Here is a 12,494-nt window from a genome sequence, read left to right as displayed (position 1 = left end):
GAAGTGTCTAGTACATTTTCCTTCCTTGAATGGGAATAGGTTTTTAAACTGGGAAATGTACCATTCATTTATAAAATGTCTCATTTCATTTTTGAGGAATTCAAGTTGGAATGCCAGCCGTACAGTAGTATGTAAGAGGAACGTTACTGGCATTAAGGCATGCACTTAAGCAATAGAGGAATTTACTTTTCAGTGTCTTCCAAGGTCCATGAGGATGCACACTTACTTACCCAGAGAGTATGGATCTCACTATGTTTGTCCAGAGGGTGTGACTCTGTGGAGAACACTGACTGGTAAGTATCCGACACTTCTTGTATTATGTTTCAGAAAAATATGTTTAGAAGTCAATTTGGTTTTTTAGCAGTGATAAAATCTCTTAGTCTGTGCTGGTTTCTTAACAGTGGACAGTCCCAGATGTTGAAGTCAGCACGACAAGAGAAAAACCCAAATCTCGATAAGACTTGAGGATTTTTCGAAAATTAAATGCAAAATAGTTGGGGCAAATGTTGCTGCGGGAGTCAAGACTAAGTAAGACAGTAAGAAGAAATGAAGGCGGAGAGCTTCCTTTGCATAAAGTTTGCATACGTACAAAACCCAAGACTAATGACTCTAAGAGGGGGCGGAATTACATCTCTTGGAACTTAAGATAGGAGACTCATGTGAACCGGAATGTGCACTGTGGCCCTCGCAGTATATTTTAATATTTCCTTGCAAAGTACTTTCTGTTTCTAAATAAAAGCTGTGCGTTCTGAAACCTGTAAGTGATATGTATACTGGCCACATCAGATCCTTTAAGAGTGTTTCCCAAATCCAAGACGGTTAGCGTGGAACACGTGTTTGTTTTGGAGACAGTAAAATGAGGGGATACGGGAGGGCTGAATTCAGAGCCCAGTCACTGCTTTCGCTTTACGCCTTATCACTCCTTCTCTTATTCTTTCAGCCAGGAACTCTAAAGATGTAATTGACTATTGGTTGAAAAAAACGTGTAAAATAACATTTGTGTGTGTGGTACAAAAGTTTGAATGTGCCATAGGTTTTCTGGGAATTAACCATACCGTTTAAACACTTGCCGCAGTAAAGCCGCTTCCAGATTTCCCACACTATCACAGGAAGGTTCGGGATTGATCTGAGCCACACCTCAGGGAATGGAGGCATAGAATCCATCCGGAAGAATGGATTACTTAGCTTGGCATCAGGCGGGCCAGGAAGGGTTAAGATTTAGAGGTGCCAGTCCCTGGCTTGCTGGCCTTCAGCAGGATGTTTGACGACTCTGAGTCTGTTTCTTTTGCTGTAGAATGACATGTTCCCTCCCAGAACGATGCCTGGCCGTGGTCGCACCATGTGAACCGAGAAGCCTGGGCATTTGGTCTGCATCATGGTTGCCGAGATGCTGGCAGAGAAGATGGCAGGAACGTCTCCTTATTGACATGATAGAGGATTGAGAATGCGTGTCTGGTGATCTGTTTTTGCTTTGCCTCGGGTCTGATCCTGCCAATCCCTTATCTTTAGGACTCACCCCAAAATCCCTTGAAGTCATCTTTTAGGGGCTGTGGAAAATGTGAAAGGAGAGAGTGTCAAGAGCACAAAGTTTAGGTGAAAGGGTGACAGATCCTCAGTCATCTGGCAGTTACTTCCCGTATCTAACCTGCTATGTGCCAGGAGGTGGGGTGCAGTGGTGAGCACAACAGCCAGAAACTCTTGCAGCCCTGCTGCTCGTGTTCGGGTGTGGGAGATGGACCGTAAGCATATGAGCATGTTGGACAGTGAAGATAATATACCTGTGATAGAAAGGAGATGATGAGAGCTTGAGCTGGGAAGTGGCTTTCAGTATAAAATCGGGTCTCCAGGGAGGAGCTCCTTGGAAAGGTGATACTTGAATAGAGGCTTGGGAGAGATCAGGGAGCCAGTCATGTAGAAATCTGGAAAAAGCAGGAAGTAGAAACTGATCTGGGAAGTTACTGAAAGGACTGACTTTTGCTTTGAGTGGGATGGAGAGCCATTGGAGAGTGTGAGCTGAAAAGTGACTTGATCGGACTTCTGTTTGATAAGAATCTCTCAGGCGACTGTATAGAGACTAGACAGTAGAGGGGCAATTCTGGCATCAGGGAGTAGTTAGCAGGTTCCTGGGGTAATTCAGGCCGGAGGTGATGGTGGCAAGTGGTCAGACTCTGTATCAGCATTGGTCGGCCATCTGTGGTGCGTGAGGAACCGAGAGGGGCTAAAGGTTGGCCCCAGAGCTTTTGGCTGGTGACCAGAAAGGCAGAGTTGTCAGTCACTATTTGTGGAGGTAAAGATGGGAAGAGGAACAGGTTTTGGGGAGAGATCAGTTGAGGTTGTGGACCAGATGAGATTCCTATCAAATAGCCTCACGTAGAGGAGACTGGGCATTATTTTAAGGCCCAGTTTGCACAAGTTGGTAAGTTATACAAGCTCTGTTTAAATGATTTAAATTTCTGAGAAGATGATACTATAATTCATGTTTTATAGATTAGTAAATAATACAGAAAGATTAATTTTCTTAAAGTCACAGATATGAAACTTCGTTGTTCATATTTGTTCCACATTATTCTACAAACTTTACTATGTTCTAAAGTAGGCATTTAAGGGAAATTCTCATAGTTGACATAACTGATTAAGCAGCAAAGTAATGCTTTTAGCTAACACACACACACACTCTCTCTCTCTCTCTCTTTCTCTCTCTCCCAGAGAAGTAGAGGCAATATCTCTGATGAGGTTTAAATGAAAGTTTTTTTTTCTTTTTTAACTTTTTGATGTGTTGAAAACTAGTATCTCACGTAGTCTTTAACTTTGAACATACGTTAGAATTTTTTTAAATGAATGGCTATGGATATAATTAATTTTTAGAAACATTCTTATATTTAAAAAATTCCTTTTAAAAACAGTTTACTTCATGGTAATTGATGTTCTTGTCAGTTATTTAAAGGGGAAAACACATTTGCACAATCTAAGTGTATTCCTTTTTTTATACTACAATGCGTAACGTTTATGTTTTGAAGCAGAAATATAAGTCATGAAAACCTTTGACGTTATTATTTCTAGGTATGATGGCAGAGTGTACAATGCAGTGTAAAAATAGAAATTGAAATCTGTCAAACATCCCTATTCTATTATTTAAATGTTTATATATATATTTATAATTTTCATTTAAAATAAAAGCAATGGTTAAGTTCCTAATGCATTTAAGCTTTTTGGTGGTCTAATGAGTTAAACAGTAAGGAGCAGATAGTTTTCTTAAAGTAATAAAGGCATATCCTTAAAGGTCGTCTATAGTTATCTTGTGGAATATGACTATGTTTGATTTCTCTGACCTTGGATTTTTTAAAAATGAGAGGTTCTGACCTCTCCTCTGTGTAATAGCAAGCTCTTTCTGATTACATAGGAAGTCCTGCATGTCGCAGGGGTGGAGATGCAGTTAACGGCTGCGGTGTCGTTCCTGACCATTCTACAGGAAGAGTCCGTGTCAATTCATACATATGCTCACTCCTTCCTCCAAGTCATTCTGCTACATCTGGAGCACAGGGACGCAGGTCAGCAGTGTGGCATGCTGAGTTCTCTACTTATGTATCGTTTCCTGGATGTGGCCTTGAGGTCTTTTGAATCTTGTTAGTCTGATGAGCATAACTGAAGGAGGCCATCCTGCCCAAGATTTGATCAGGAGTACGACTAAGAACAGCCATGGCCGTTTCCTTACAGACCCCGCCAAGTTCAGTGTCCTTGAGAGCTGATGACTCATCAATTCATCTTATGATCTGTACTTACTTCTTAGAATTTTTGAATTTTACAATATTTAAGTTTATAGTAGTATTGTACAGCAAAACGTGCACATTTTGGCTGAAAGATATTCCCTCTCTCCCATTATTTTTACAGATATAAATGTTTTCTAGATGTTGGCCAAAGCGAAAAAGAAAATAGAGGAACTTCTTAAAATAGTAATAAAAATAACTATCCCATTTTATTAAATATTGTTATAACTTGATGGCTGAGTTAAAACTAATTTGTGAGAGATTTAATTTGGCATTTTTTTCCCCTCCCTGTGTCAACCAGGAGTCAGCAATGGATGGCTGGAAACTCTTCTGTCTGTAATAGAAGTATTGCCCAAAGAAACCCTAAGACATGAGGTAATACTTTTTTTTTTTGGTAAATGCTATTAAGTAAGTCACTCCAGGGTTTTAGTTTTAGTTTTTACTGAAAAGTGGTACTTAAAAATAAAAAGAATAAAGTCATTTCCCTCTCTGAAAGCAACACATGTTCATTATAGAAAATAGGAGCAATACTGAAAATAATAGGAAGAAAAATCATGGTTCTGTACTTAGCCAAAATCTGAAAAATCATTTCAGATTTTTTCCCTGTATATGTTTTTTCTTTGCCATATTAATAATCATGTTGAATTTATATGTGGTTGTTTTTCCCTTAGGATTATTTTCCTGTGTTACTCCGTTAAACTCATTTGGTAGTAAATACAAAATATTTTACTTGGTAAACATTTAAGCCTGTTTTGAGTATTTTGTTATTAAAGTAAGGCATTATTGAGCATCTCTTCAGAGCTTTTTCTGTTTTTCAGATAATTGTCTTAAAAAACATTTTTAAAAAATGTTTATTTTTGAGAGAGAGAGAGCGAGAGCGAGCACACAAACAGGGGAGGGGCAGAAAGAGAGAGGGAGACACAGAATCCAAAGCAGGCTCCAGGCTCTGAGCTGTAAGCACAGAGTCCAATGCAGGGCTAGAACTCAAAAACTGTGAGATCATGACCTGAGCCAAAGTTGGCTGCTTAACCTACTGAGCCACACGGGCACCCTTCAGATAATTTTCTTAACTGTCACTTCCAAAAAAGTGGAATTACTGAGTCAGAGGGCATTCACATTCTTAAGGCTCTTACTAGCAATGTGTGAAAATGCCTATTTCTGGACTGTTCTCAGCAATAGCATTACAGTTTAATTTGATGAGCCAAAAAATGGAATTTTGTTTTAATTGGAATTTTTTTAAATGTTTTTTTATTTACTTCTGAGAAAGAGAGAGAGACAGCATGAACAGGGAGGGTCAGAGAGAGAGGGAGACACAGAATCCGAAACAGGCTCCAGGCTCTGAGCTGTCAGCACAGAGCCCGACATGGGGCTTGAACCCACGAACCGCGAGATCATGACCTGAGCCGAAGTCGGATGCTTAACCGACTGAGCCACCCAGGCACCCCTTTAATTGGAATTTTTTGATCATTACGCTGTTGAATATTTTCTCATATGTTTATATCAATTCTAATCTTTTGGAATTGTCTGATCATATCCTTTGGTCACAATTTATATGTATTATTTTTCAAGGTTGCCAATCCTTTGTTATGTTTGTTGCAAATATGGTTACTAGTTTGTTTGCTTTTTAATTTTTAACATTATTCAATATACTCTTATCTAAAAGTCTTAGTAAATTAAAATGGGAGAATAAGGAAATTAGAAAGGAAATTTATTCTGTAATGAAATGATTTTTCACTCTTTGAACATCATCCCTGTATTCTTTTCAAATATGTCATGATTGACAAAAGTAGCTATCCGTCAAGGAAATGCCCTCTATGTACTTCATGAAGTGTTTTTGTCCTTCCTTTGCCCTCGTACAATTTTGTGGTCCCATCTCAGTGCCAAAACACTTGCTTGACAATAGGAAGATTTACCCCAGTACGAGGATGTTTGTATACCTAATGCCAAACATCTAGATGATTAACAGATACTTAAATGTTGAACATAGTGTTTACATCTGTTGTTTCTATTTTTCTGAAGAGTGCTATGTAGTAGAATGCAGTTTTTACTCCCGAATACCATAAATTATTTTATGTGATTTTTAAGATTTTAAACATGCAGTTTATTTTATTTTAGATCTTTGAGTTTTAAATTATGCTTATCATTATGCATTCAGCATTTCTGGCTTCTTTGTTGAGAGGAAAAAAAAACCAGTTGACATTTTTATTAGAGTCCTAGAATTTCAGAACTTGGGGGAATCTTAGGATGACGTATTTTAATTTCCATTGTATGTCAATGAGAAGTCTTGGGATGAGAAATAAGAAATAGCAAGATCGGGGCACCCAGGTGGCTCAGTCGGTTGAGCGTCCAGCTTCGGCTCAGATCATGATCTTGTGGTTTGTGGGTTCAAGCCCTGTGTAAGGCTCTGTGCTGACAGCTAGCTCAGAGCCTGGAACCTGTCTTCGGATTCTGTGTCTCCATCTCTCTCTGACCCTCCCCTGCTCACGCTCTCTCTCTGTCTCTCAAAAATAAATAAAACATTAAAAAATTTAAGAAATAACAAGATTACCTGGACAGATTAAAGAGTGGGGGCAGAATCAGGATCCGATCTTTATAGTTCTTTGTAGTGTGTCCTGCTGTTGAGGTTTTGAGTGCCCGGAATGTATGCAGTACAGTATCACACTTGGGTTACTGCAGTCAAATGATAGAATTACTTAATAGAATGTATTTGAAACTATAATGTTTTGTATCCCTTTAGGACATATATAAAAATCAGTCTGTATGGAATAAAAACAAATTTCAGGCAATCTGGTAATTTGCTTATTTTTCATTTCAAAATATGCATTTCAACAATTATACTTTATATGCAGGCAGATCATAACAGAATTCACCATAAGCTTTAATTCAGTTTTTATGTACCTGGTTGTTGTTGTTTTTTTATTTTTTTAAAATGTTTTTATTTATTTTTGAGAGACAGAGAGAGAGACGGAGACAGAGCATGAGCGGGGGAGGGGCAGAGAAAGAGGGAGACACAGAATCCGAAGCAGGCTCCAGGCTCTGAGCTGTCAGGACAGAGCCCAGTGCGTGGTTCAACCTTACAAACCTGAGATCATGACCTGAGCTGAGATCCGATGCTTGACCGATGAGCCACCCAGGCACCCCCTGCCTGGTTGTTTTTTTAATTGCGTAATTTATCGTCATCTTTCCTTTAATAACCCAGAAGGCCAAAAAGTTGATTCAGGTTACGTGCCACCTCAAATTTTAATTGAGGTTTCTTAAAAACACTTAGGACCTTAAAATATTCCTTGAGGAAAATAGCTGACATTAGTGGCAAGAATATATAAAACTTTGTGAATTTGTTCTCTAAATATTTTCTCTTTAGATCTTGAACCCACTTGTTTCCAAGGCACAACTTTCCCAAACTGTCCAGTCTCGGTTAGTTAGTTGTAAAATTTTAGGAAAAATGACCAACAAATTTGATGCCCATACGTGAGTATTTGTATATAATTTTTTTGTCTATTCAGTTAAGTCGATTTAAAATGTATAATGGTCGTATGATTTACTATTCTATTAGACTTATGTTACTGCATACTGCATACAAGTTTAGTTGTTTTAACTGTAGAATTCTTATAGTCTACTTCATCTTCTGTTCAGATGCATTTCTTCTGATCTCATGGCTCTTCAAAATCAACATGGTTAACTTTTTCTATTTCTCATCTTAGTCTTTTCTGTCACACACCTCGTGTAGTTTTGAGAATAAATTGGTATTATTCTATAGATTTCCAAAATTGTCAAACATGACATAGAGATAAGACTTTCTGATTTCTTCCATTGTTGCTATAAATTCATTATTTTGAATAATTTATCTTACTTTGAAGTTTTATGGAGAATGTTCATAATTTATATGCTACTCTCTGCCCAGATTATAAATAACCAACTAGAAAGAATGGAATGTTATATAATTACGGCACAGAGTAAAAGATAAAATTGAAGATCATTTTGGTTGTTAGTTGTTAGAACCCATTTGCCTGGGTAGCCTTTTATTTTAGCTAAGATATTTAACTGTCCAAAATGAACCATTATTTTAAAAAGATCCAGTCATGTATATAATTTACAAGTAACAGGAGATAACATCCAAAGGTAATGACATGTAAAAATCCATTATAAAGTATAAAGCTTTATATTAAAACATATTTGTTATTATTAGGGTAAGCTAAGATTTTGATGATAACTGAAAATTTTAATTCATCTAAAACACCCACTTGCATGTTCCTTTCTTTCCCTTCTAAGCATTAAAAGAGAGATACTTCCTCTGGTAAAATCACTGTGTCAAGATGTAGAATATGAAGTCCGGTCTTGTATGTGTCGGCAGTTAGAGAACATAGCTCAGGGCATTGGGTAAGTATCATTTCAATTCCTTGTGTCCTATTCTTATTTCTGGATTGTCAGACATGCGTATGCTGTGCCTGTGTTCCATGACATCGTGCTGTTAGAGGGCTAAATTTTATGTGACCTTGAAAAATGATCGTAACAAGTACCTCCTGATGTGTGTGGATTAAGAAGCATTCGTTTCATGTTCATTTCTTTCTTTTTCACTTTAAGTTGCTTTAGTTGGCATCCCAAACACCTAGACCAGCAGGGAAAATGTCCCAATATAAGCCATGCTTGGACTATTGCAGTAGCATTTCTCCGGGCGGGCGGCATATTATTGGGTCAACTGAGATGGGATTACTCAGTGGAAGTCTCTGTTTCCTGAACACCTCAGCATTTCCACCGTCTGCTTGTTGCGCCCCTTGCCTTTTGGTTGTGTGAGGCTCAGGAAGGAGGTTTCTAGGACAACAGTCTCTTCTCTTCATCCATAGAAACTGATTTCATGTCAAGGTATGATATTAAAGGAAGTTTTAGCTAAGAACCATCTTGGGAAATCTTTTTTTTTTTTTAAGGATCCTAAATTGATAGAAAAAACATGTGGGACCTCTTATTTTTAGTAGAAGTTGCACTGTTTTCACCTGGTTCTTTGTTTCACAAGCAAGGACAATCAAGTTGTTGCCATTTGTACAATTCTTTAAAAGAAAACTTTTTTAATGTTTATTTTTGAGAAAGACAGAGAGTGAGCAGGGGTGGGGCAGAGAGCAAGGGAGGCACAGAATCCGAAGCAGGCTCCAGGCTCTGAGCTGTCAGCACAGCACCTGAAGTGGGGCTCAAACTCATGAACCCTGATATTATGACCTGAGCTCAAGTCGGACGCTTAACTGACTGAGCCACCGAGATAACCCTGCTATTTGTACAATTCTTAGTAAAAAAAAAAAAAAATTGGGGACCAGTGCTTAAGTCTTTAGGATGACTTCAGAATGTCATACAGATTCAGGTCCTCTGTCCTGTCCACCTTGCTGAATCGGAGGATGTAAGTGTTGTGTTAGAAGCTTAACATTGCAACAGTAATCCTTCTCTAATTTTGATTTCAGAACTAGTTTCTTTCTGATAGATCTTCTTAGACTAGGCTGACTCTGAATCGTTGTGGAGCATAAATAATTGAGTCTTGCCCACTTCTGTGCTCCTTAATCAGGATCAGAACCTATCAGGAGAATATATCATTGTCTTTTTGTATTCCATGTTTTGTCATCTGAAATTTCACCACTGTTAAAAAAAAAAACAACAAAGGCTGGTCAGATTTGTTCCAATTTGCCTTCTGAAAATTAACATAGGATTATTGCTTAAGGATTAAGTTAGAAAAGCAAGGCTAGAATCTGCCTACCTTGTTAACTTACGATTCACTTCAACTAATTTGCATGATTAAATTTATTTAATTTTGAATTCTCATGAACTGTTAAAACACAGTCATAGGACTTTCAGGGTATCATGGCTGAAAACTACTATGACCTGATTCATACTTTTAATTTGCCCTTGGATAAATATATAAAACTAAACAGAGGTATACGGTTTTCTTCTTTCGGCATTGGAAATTAGGACCTTTGTTAAGATCTTATAACCACCAACAGGAATTTTCTACACACAAGGCTGGGAGAAGCCCTGAGAGAGTGGAAGGAGGTGGGAAGAGATAATTTCCAAGATTGCTGCCAATTTAAGAGAGAGGCTGCCCACTGCTGTGCTGGCTGTTGTGGTCTAAGGCACTTGGGAATAGGAAGTAATGGGAGGAGGCCCAAGAGCAGTATAGACTTGGGTTTGTAGTTTTGTATTTGGTGTGGCTGACAGGGGAACAATTACTGACCACTTTAGTTTAATCAGAAATGAGCACCAGAAATTGTTCTTCATTGAATAAGATAATCAGGAAGTGGAATTAAGAGATTCTTGTCCAGGGGCGCCTGGGTGGCTTAGTCGGTTAAGCATCCGACTTTCGCTTAGGTCATGATCTCGCAGTTCGTGGATTCGAGCCCTGCGTCGGGCTCTGTGCTGACTGCCAGCTCAGAGCCTGGAGCCTGTTTCAGAGTCTGCGACTCCCTCTCTCTCTGACCCTCCCCTGCTCACGCTGTCTCTTTCTCTCTCCTAGAAATAAATAAAACATTTAAAAAAATTAAAAATTTAAAAAAATTAAAAAAAGATTCTTGTCCAGCCAACATATCCATAAGAAATGAAGGCTACACAACACTAGAAAGCTGACTATGGATTGGGCACCAATTTAGGAACAAAGAGGGCAGTTCTTAGAATAATCAGATTAATAGTGAATGGTATAATGAAGAGATGATGCACATGTGTTTGTAGGAAAACAGTTGTATGGAAGAGACCTCTCTATGTACAGGGATGACTAAAGAGAAAAAAGAAACAAATGTGGAATCTACAAAAAGATTCTTCAGTGTTGGAGGGGAAGAACAGATAGCACTCAGATCGGAAAGGAAGAACATACTTTTGAAGAAATTGATCAAACTTCTGGTGACATGACAAATAAGATAACCTGAAAATTCCCCCGTTATTAACGTATGACAAAATTCAACATCCATTCGTGGTAAAAACTCTCAGGAAGCTAGGGGTGACGGGAACTTCCTCAATCTGATACAGGCATGTATGAAAAACCGACAGCTAACCTCATAATTAATGGTAGATATTAAGGTAAGAACAGGTCAAGGATAGTTTTTATCACTTCTGTTCAACACTGTATGGGAGGTTCTAGCTATTGAAATAAGGCAAGAAAACGAAAATCCTAAAGGTCTAAAGATCTGAAAGGAAAAAGTAAAATGATTTCTACTTGTAGATGACATCACTGTTTACATAGAAAATCCTCAGTAATTTACAAAACAACTATTAGAACTAATTAATGGATTTAAAGATGTCTCAGGATACATACAAAAATAGACATATATAGATCAGTGGAACAGAAGAGAGTCCAGAAATAGACCTACATATATATGTGGCCGGTTGACTTTCAACAGAATGCCAAAGCAGTTCAAGGAGGAAAATCTTTTCAAAACACAGTACTGGCATAATTGGATATTCATGAGAGAAAAAAAAAATGAACATTGATTCTTACCTCACACTGCAGATAAAGACTAATTTGAAATTTATCACATTCCTGAATAAAATCAATAACCTTCCAATGTCCGATGATATAATACTGCTAGTTGGCATTTACTTCAAAGTTAAATATCTTTAATATGACCTAGCCATTCTCCTTTTAATTATATACCCAAGAGAAGTGAAAATACATCCACAACAAGAGTTGTATTATATACACATGTTTATAGCAGCTTTATTTATAATAACCCGACAATCTTAATGTCTACCGATAGATGAAGGGAAAAAGAAAATGTGGTATGTCCATACAGTGGAATACTGTTTAGCAAGAAAAAGGAATGTCATGCTGATACGTGCAATATGACGGCCTCATATATCTCAAAATCATTATGTTCAGGGAAACGAACCGGATACAAAAAGAGTAAGACTGTATGATAAAAACAAACTACAGGGACAAAAGGCAGATCCATGATTCCTTTTGTCAGAGGCAGATTGTAGAACTCAGATATAATGGGATTGATGATTGGTTCTTGTCCTTTGCCCTTGAGTTTCGCCTTTTGTCAGATTGGAAGGGAGTTGATATAGGGGAGGCTAAGCAGCTTTATGTTCTTAACAAAGAGATGGAGATGAGTGGGTCCTCAGTATTTCTTTCAAGCCTAGGCTCCTTAAAACAGACCAGTGGAAAAGGCACAAATAAGAAGTGTCCTTGAATTGCTGTTGCTGACCTGGCCCACCATGGAACTCGGGATCATCTTCATCAGCATTTAGTGTGATCAGACTGCTACCATCAGATGACACTAAATCATGGCCAGCACCTGGGTAGATTTGTATCACACAGCCAGACCCCAGAATTCCAGGTTGGCTACCTGGGCAAGCTTGCTTATTTCATTCATCTTGCTATCACTCACCCTGTACTTTACATACCCCGCCTTCTGATGTCATGGAAGGGTTAGGTTGTAATTATTAGCATGTTGGCTGATAAAACTGGACTTTTACATGAATAATAGAATCAAGCTGTCCCCAGATTTTTGTTCCAAATCCTTGTATGCCAAAAGCATTTTTAGTAGAAAAGATAATGACCTAGAATTCTGCCCTAGCCAGAGTGGAGTTTCCATGTGAAGTCAAGAAAAATATATTCTCGGGGCACCTGGGTGGCTTAGTCGGTTAAATGTCCGACTTTCGCTTAGGTCATGGTCTCGCGGTTCGTGGGTTCGAGCCCCGCGTCGGGCTCTGTGCTGACTGCCAGCTCAGAGCCTGGAGCCTATTTCAGAGTCTGTGTCTCCC

General features: G+C 38.4%; 2 protein-coding genes across 2 annotated transcripts in view; both read left to right on the top strand.

Annotated features, from left to right (window-relative positions):
* The window catches only part of LOC144245459 (uncharacterized), a 48,599-nt gene extending 47,921 nt beyond the window's left edge, over positions 1 to 678 (top strand). Inside the window, 3 exon segments of the mRNA XM_077780836.1 lie at positions 194 to 248; positions 251 to 293; positions 402 to 678. Of these exon segments, the coding sequence (XP_077636962.1) occupies positions 194 to 248; positions 251 to 293; positions 402 to 465 (162 nt within the window). The 3' untranslated portion in view covers positions 466 to 678.
* A 2,734-nt stretch (positions 679 to 3,412) lies between these two features.
* The window catches only part of PPP4R4 (protein phosphatase 4 regulatory subunit 4), a 54,745-nt gene continuing 45,663 nt past the window's right edge, over positions 3,413 to 12,494 (top strand). Inside the window, exons 1-4 of the mRNA XM_077780876.1 lie at positions 3,413 to 3,548; positions 4,066 to 4,139; positions 7,126 to 7,232; positions 8,034 to 8,141. Of these exons, the coding sequence (XP_077637002.1) occupies positions 3,428 to 3,548; positions 4,066 to 4,139; positions 7,126 to 7,232; positions 8,034 to 8,141 (410 nt within the window). The 5' untranslated portion in view covers positions 3,413 to 3,427. The remainder of the gene's footprint in view (positions 3,549 to 4,065; positions 4,140 to 7,125; positions 7,233 to 8,033; positions 8,142 to 12,494) is intronic.

Source organism: Crocuta crocuta, unplaced genomic scaffold, assembly GCF_008692635.1.
Source record: "Crocuta crocuta isolate KB4526 unplaced genomic scaffold, BGI_CrCroc_1.0 scaffold299, whole genome shotgun sequence".
In the NCBI taxonomy this organism is placed as follows: domain Eukaryota; kingdom Metazoa; phylum Chordata; class Mammalia; order Carnivora; family Hyaenidae; genus Crocuta; species Crocuta crocuta.
Note: the sequence above shows the minus strand (reverse complement) of the source record. Positions and strands in the feature narration are given on the sequence as shown.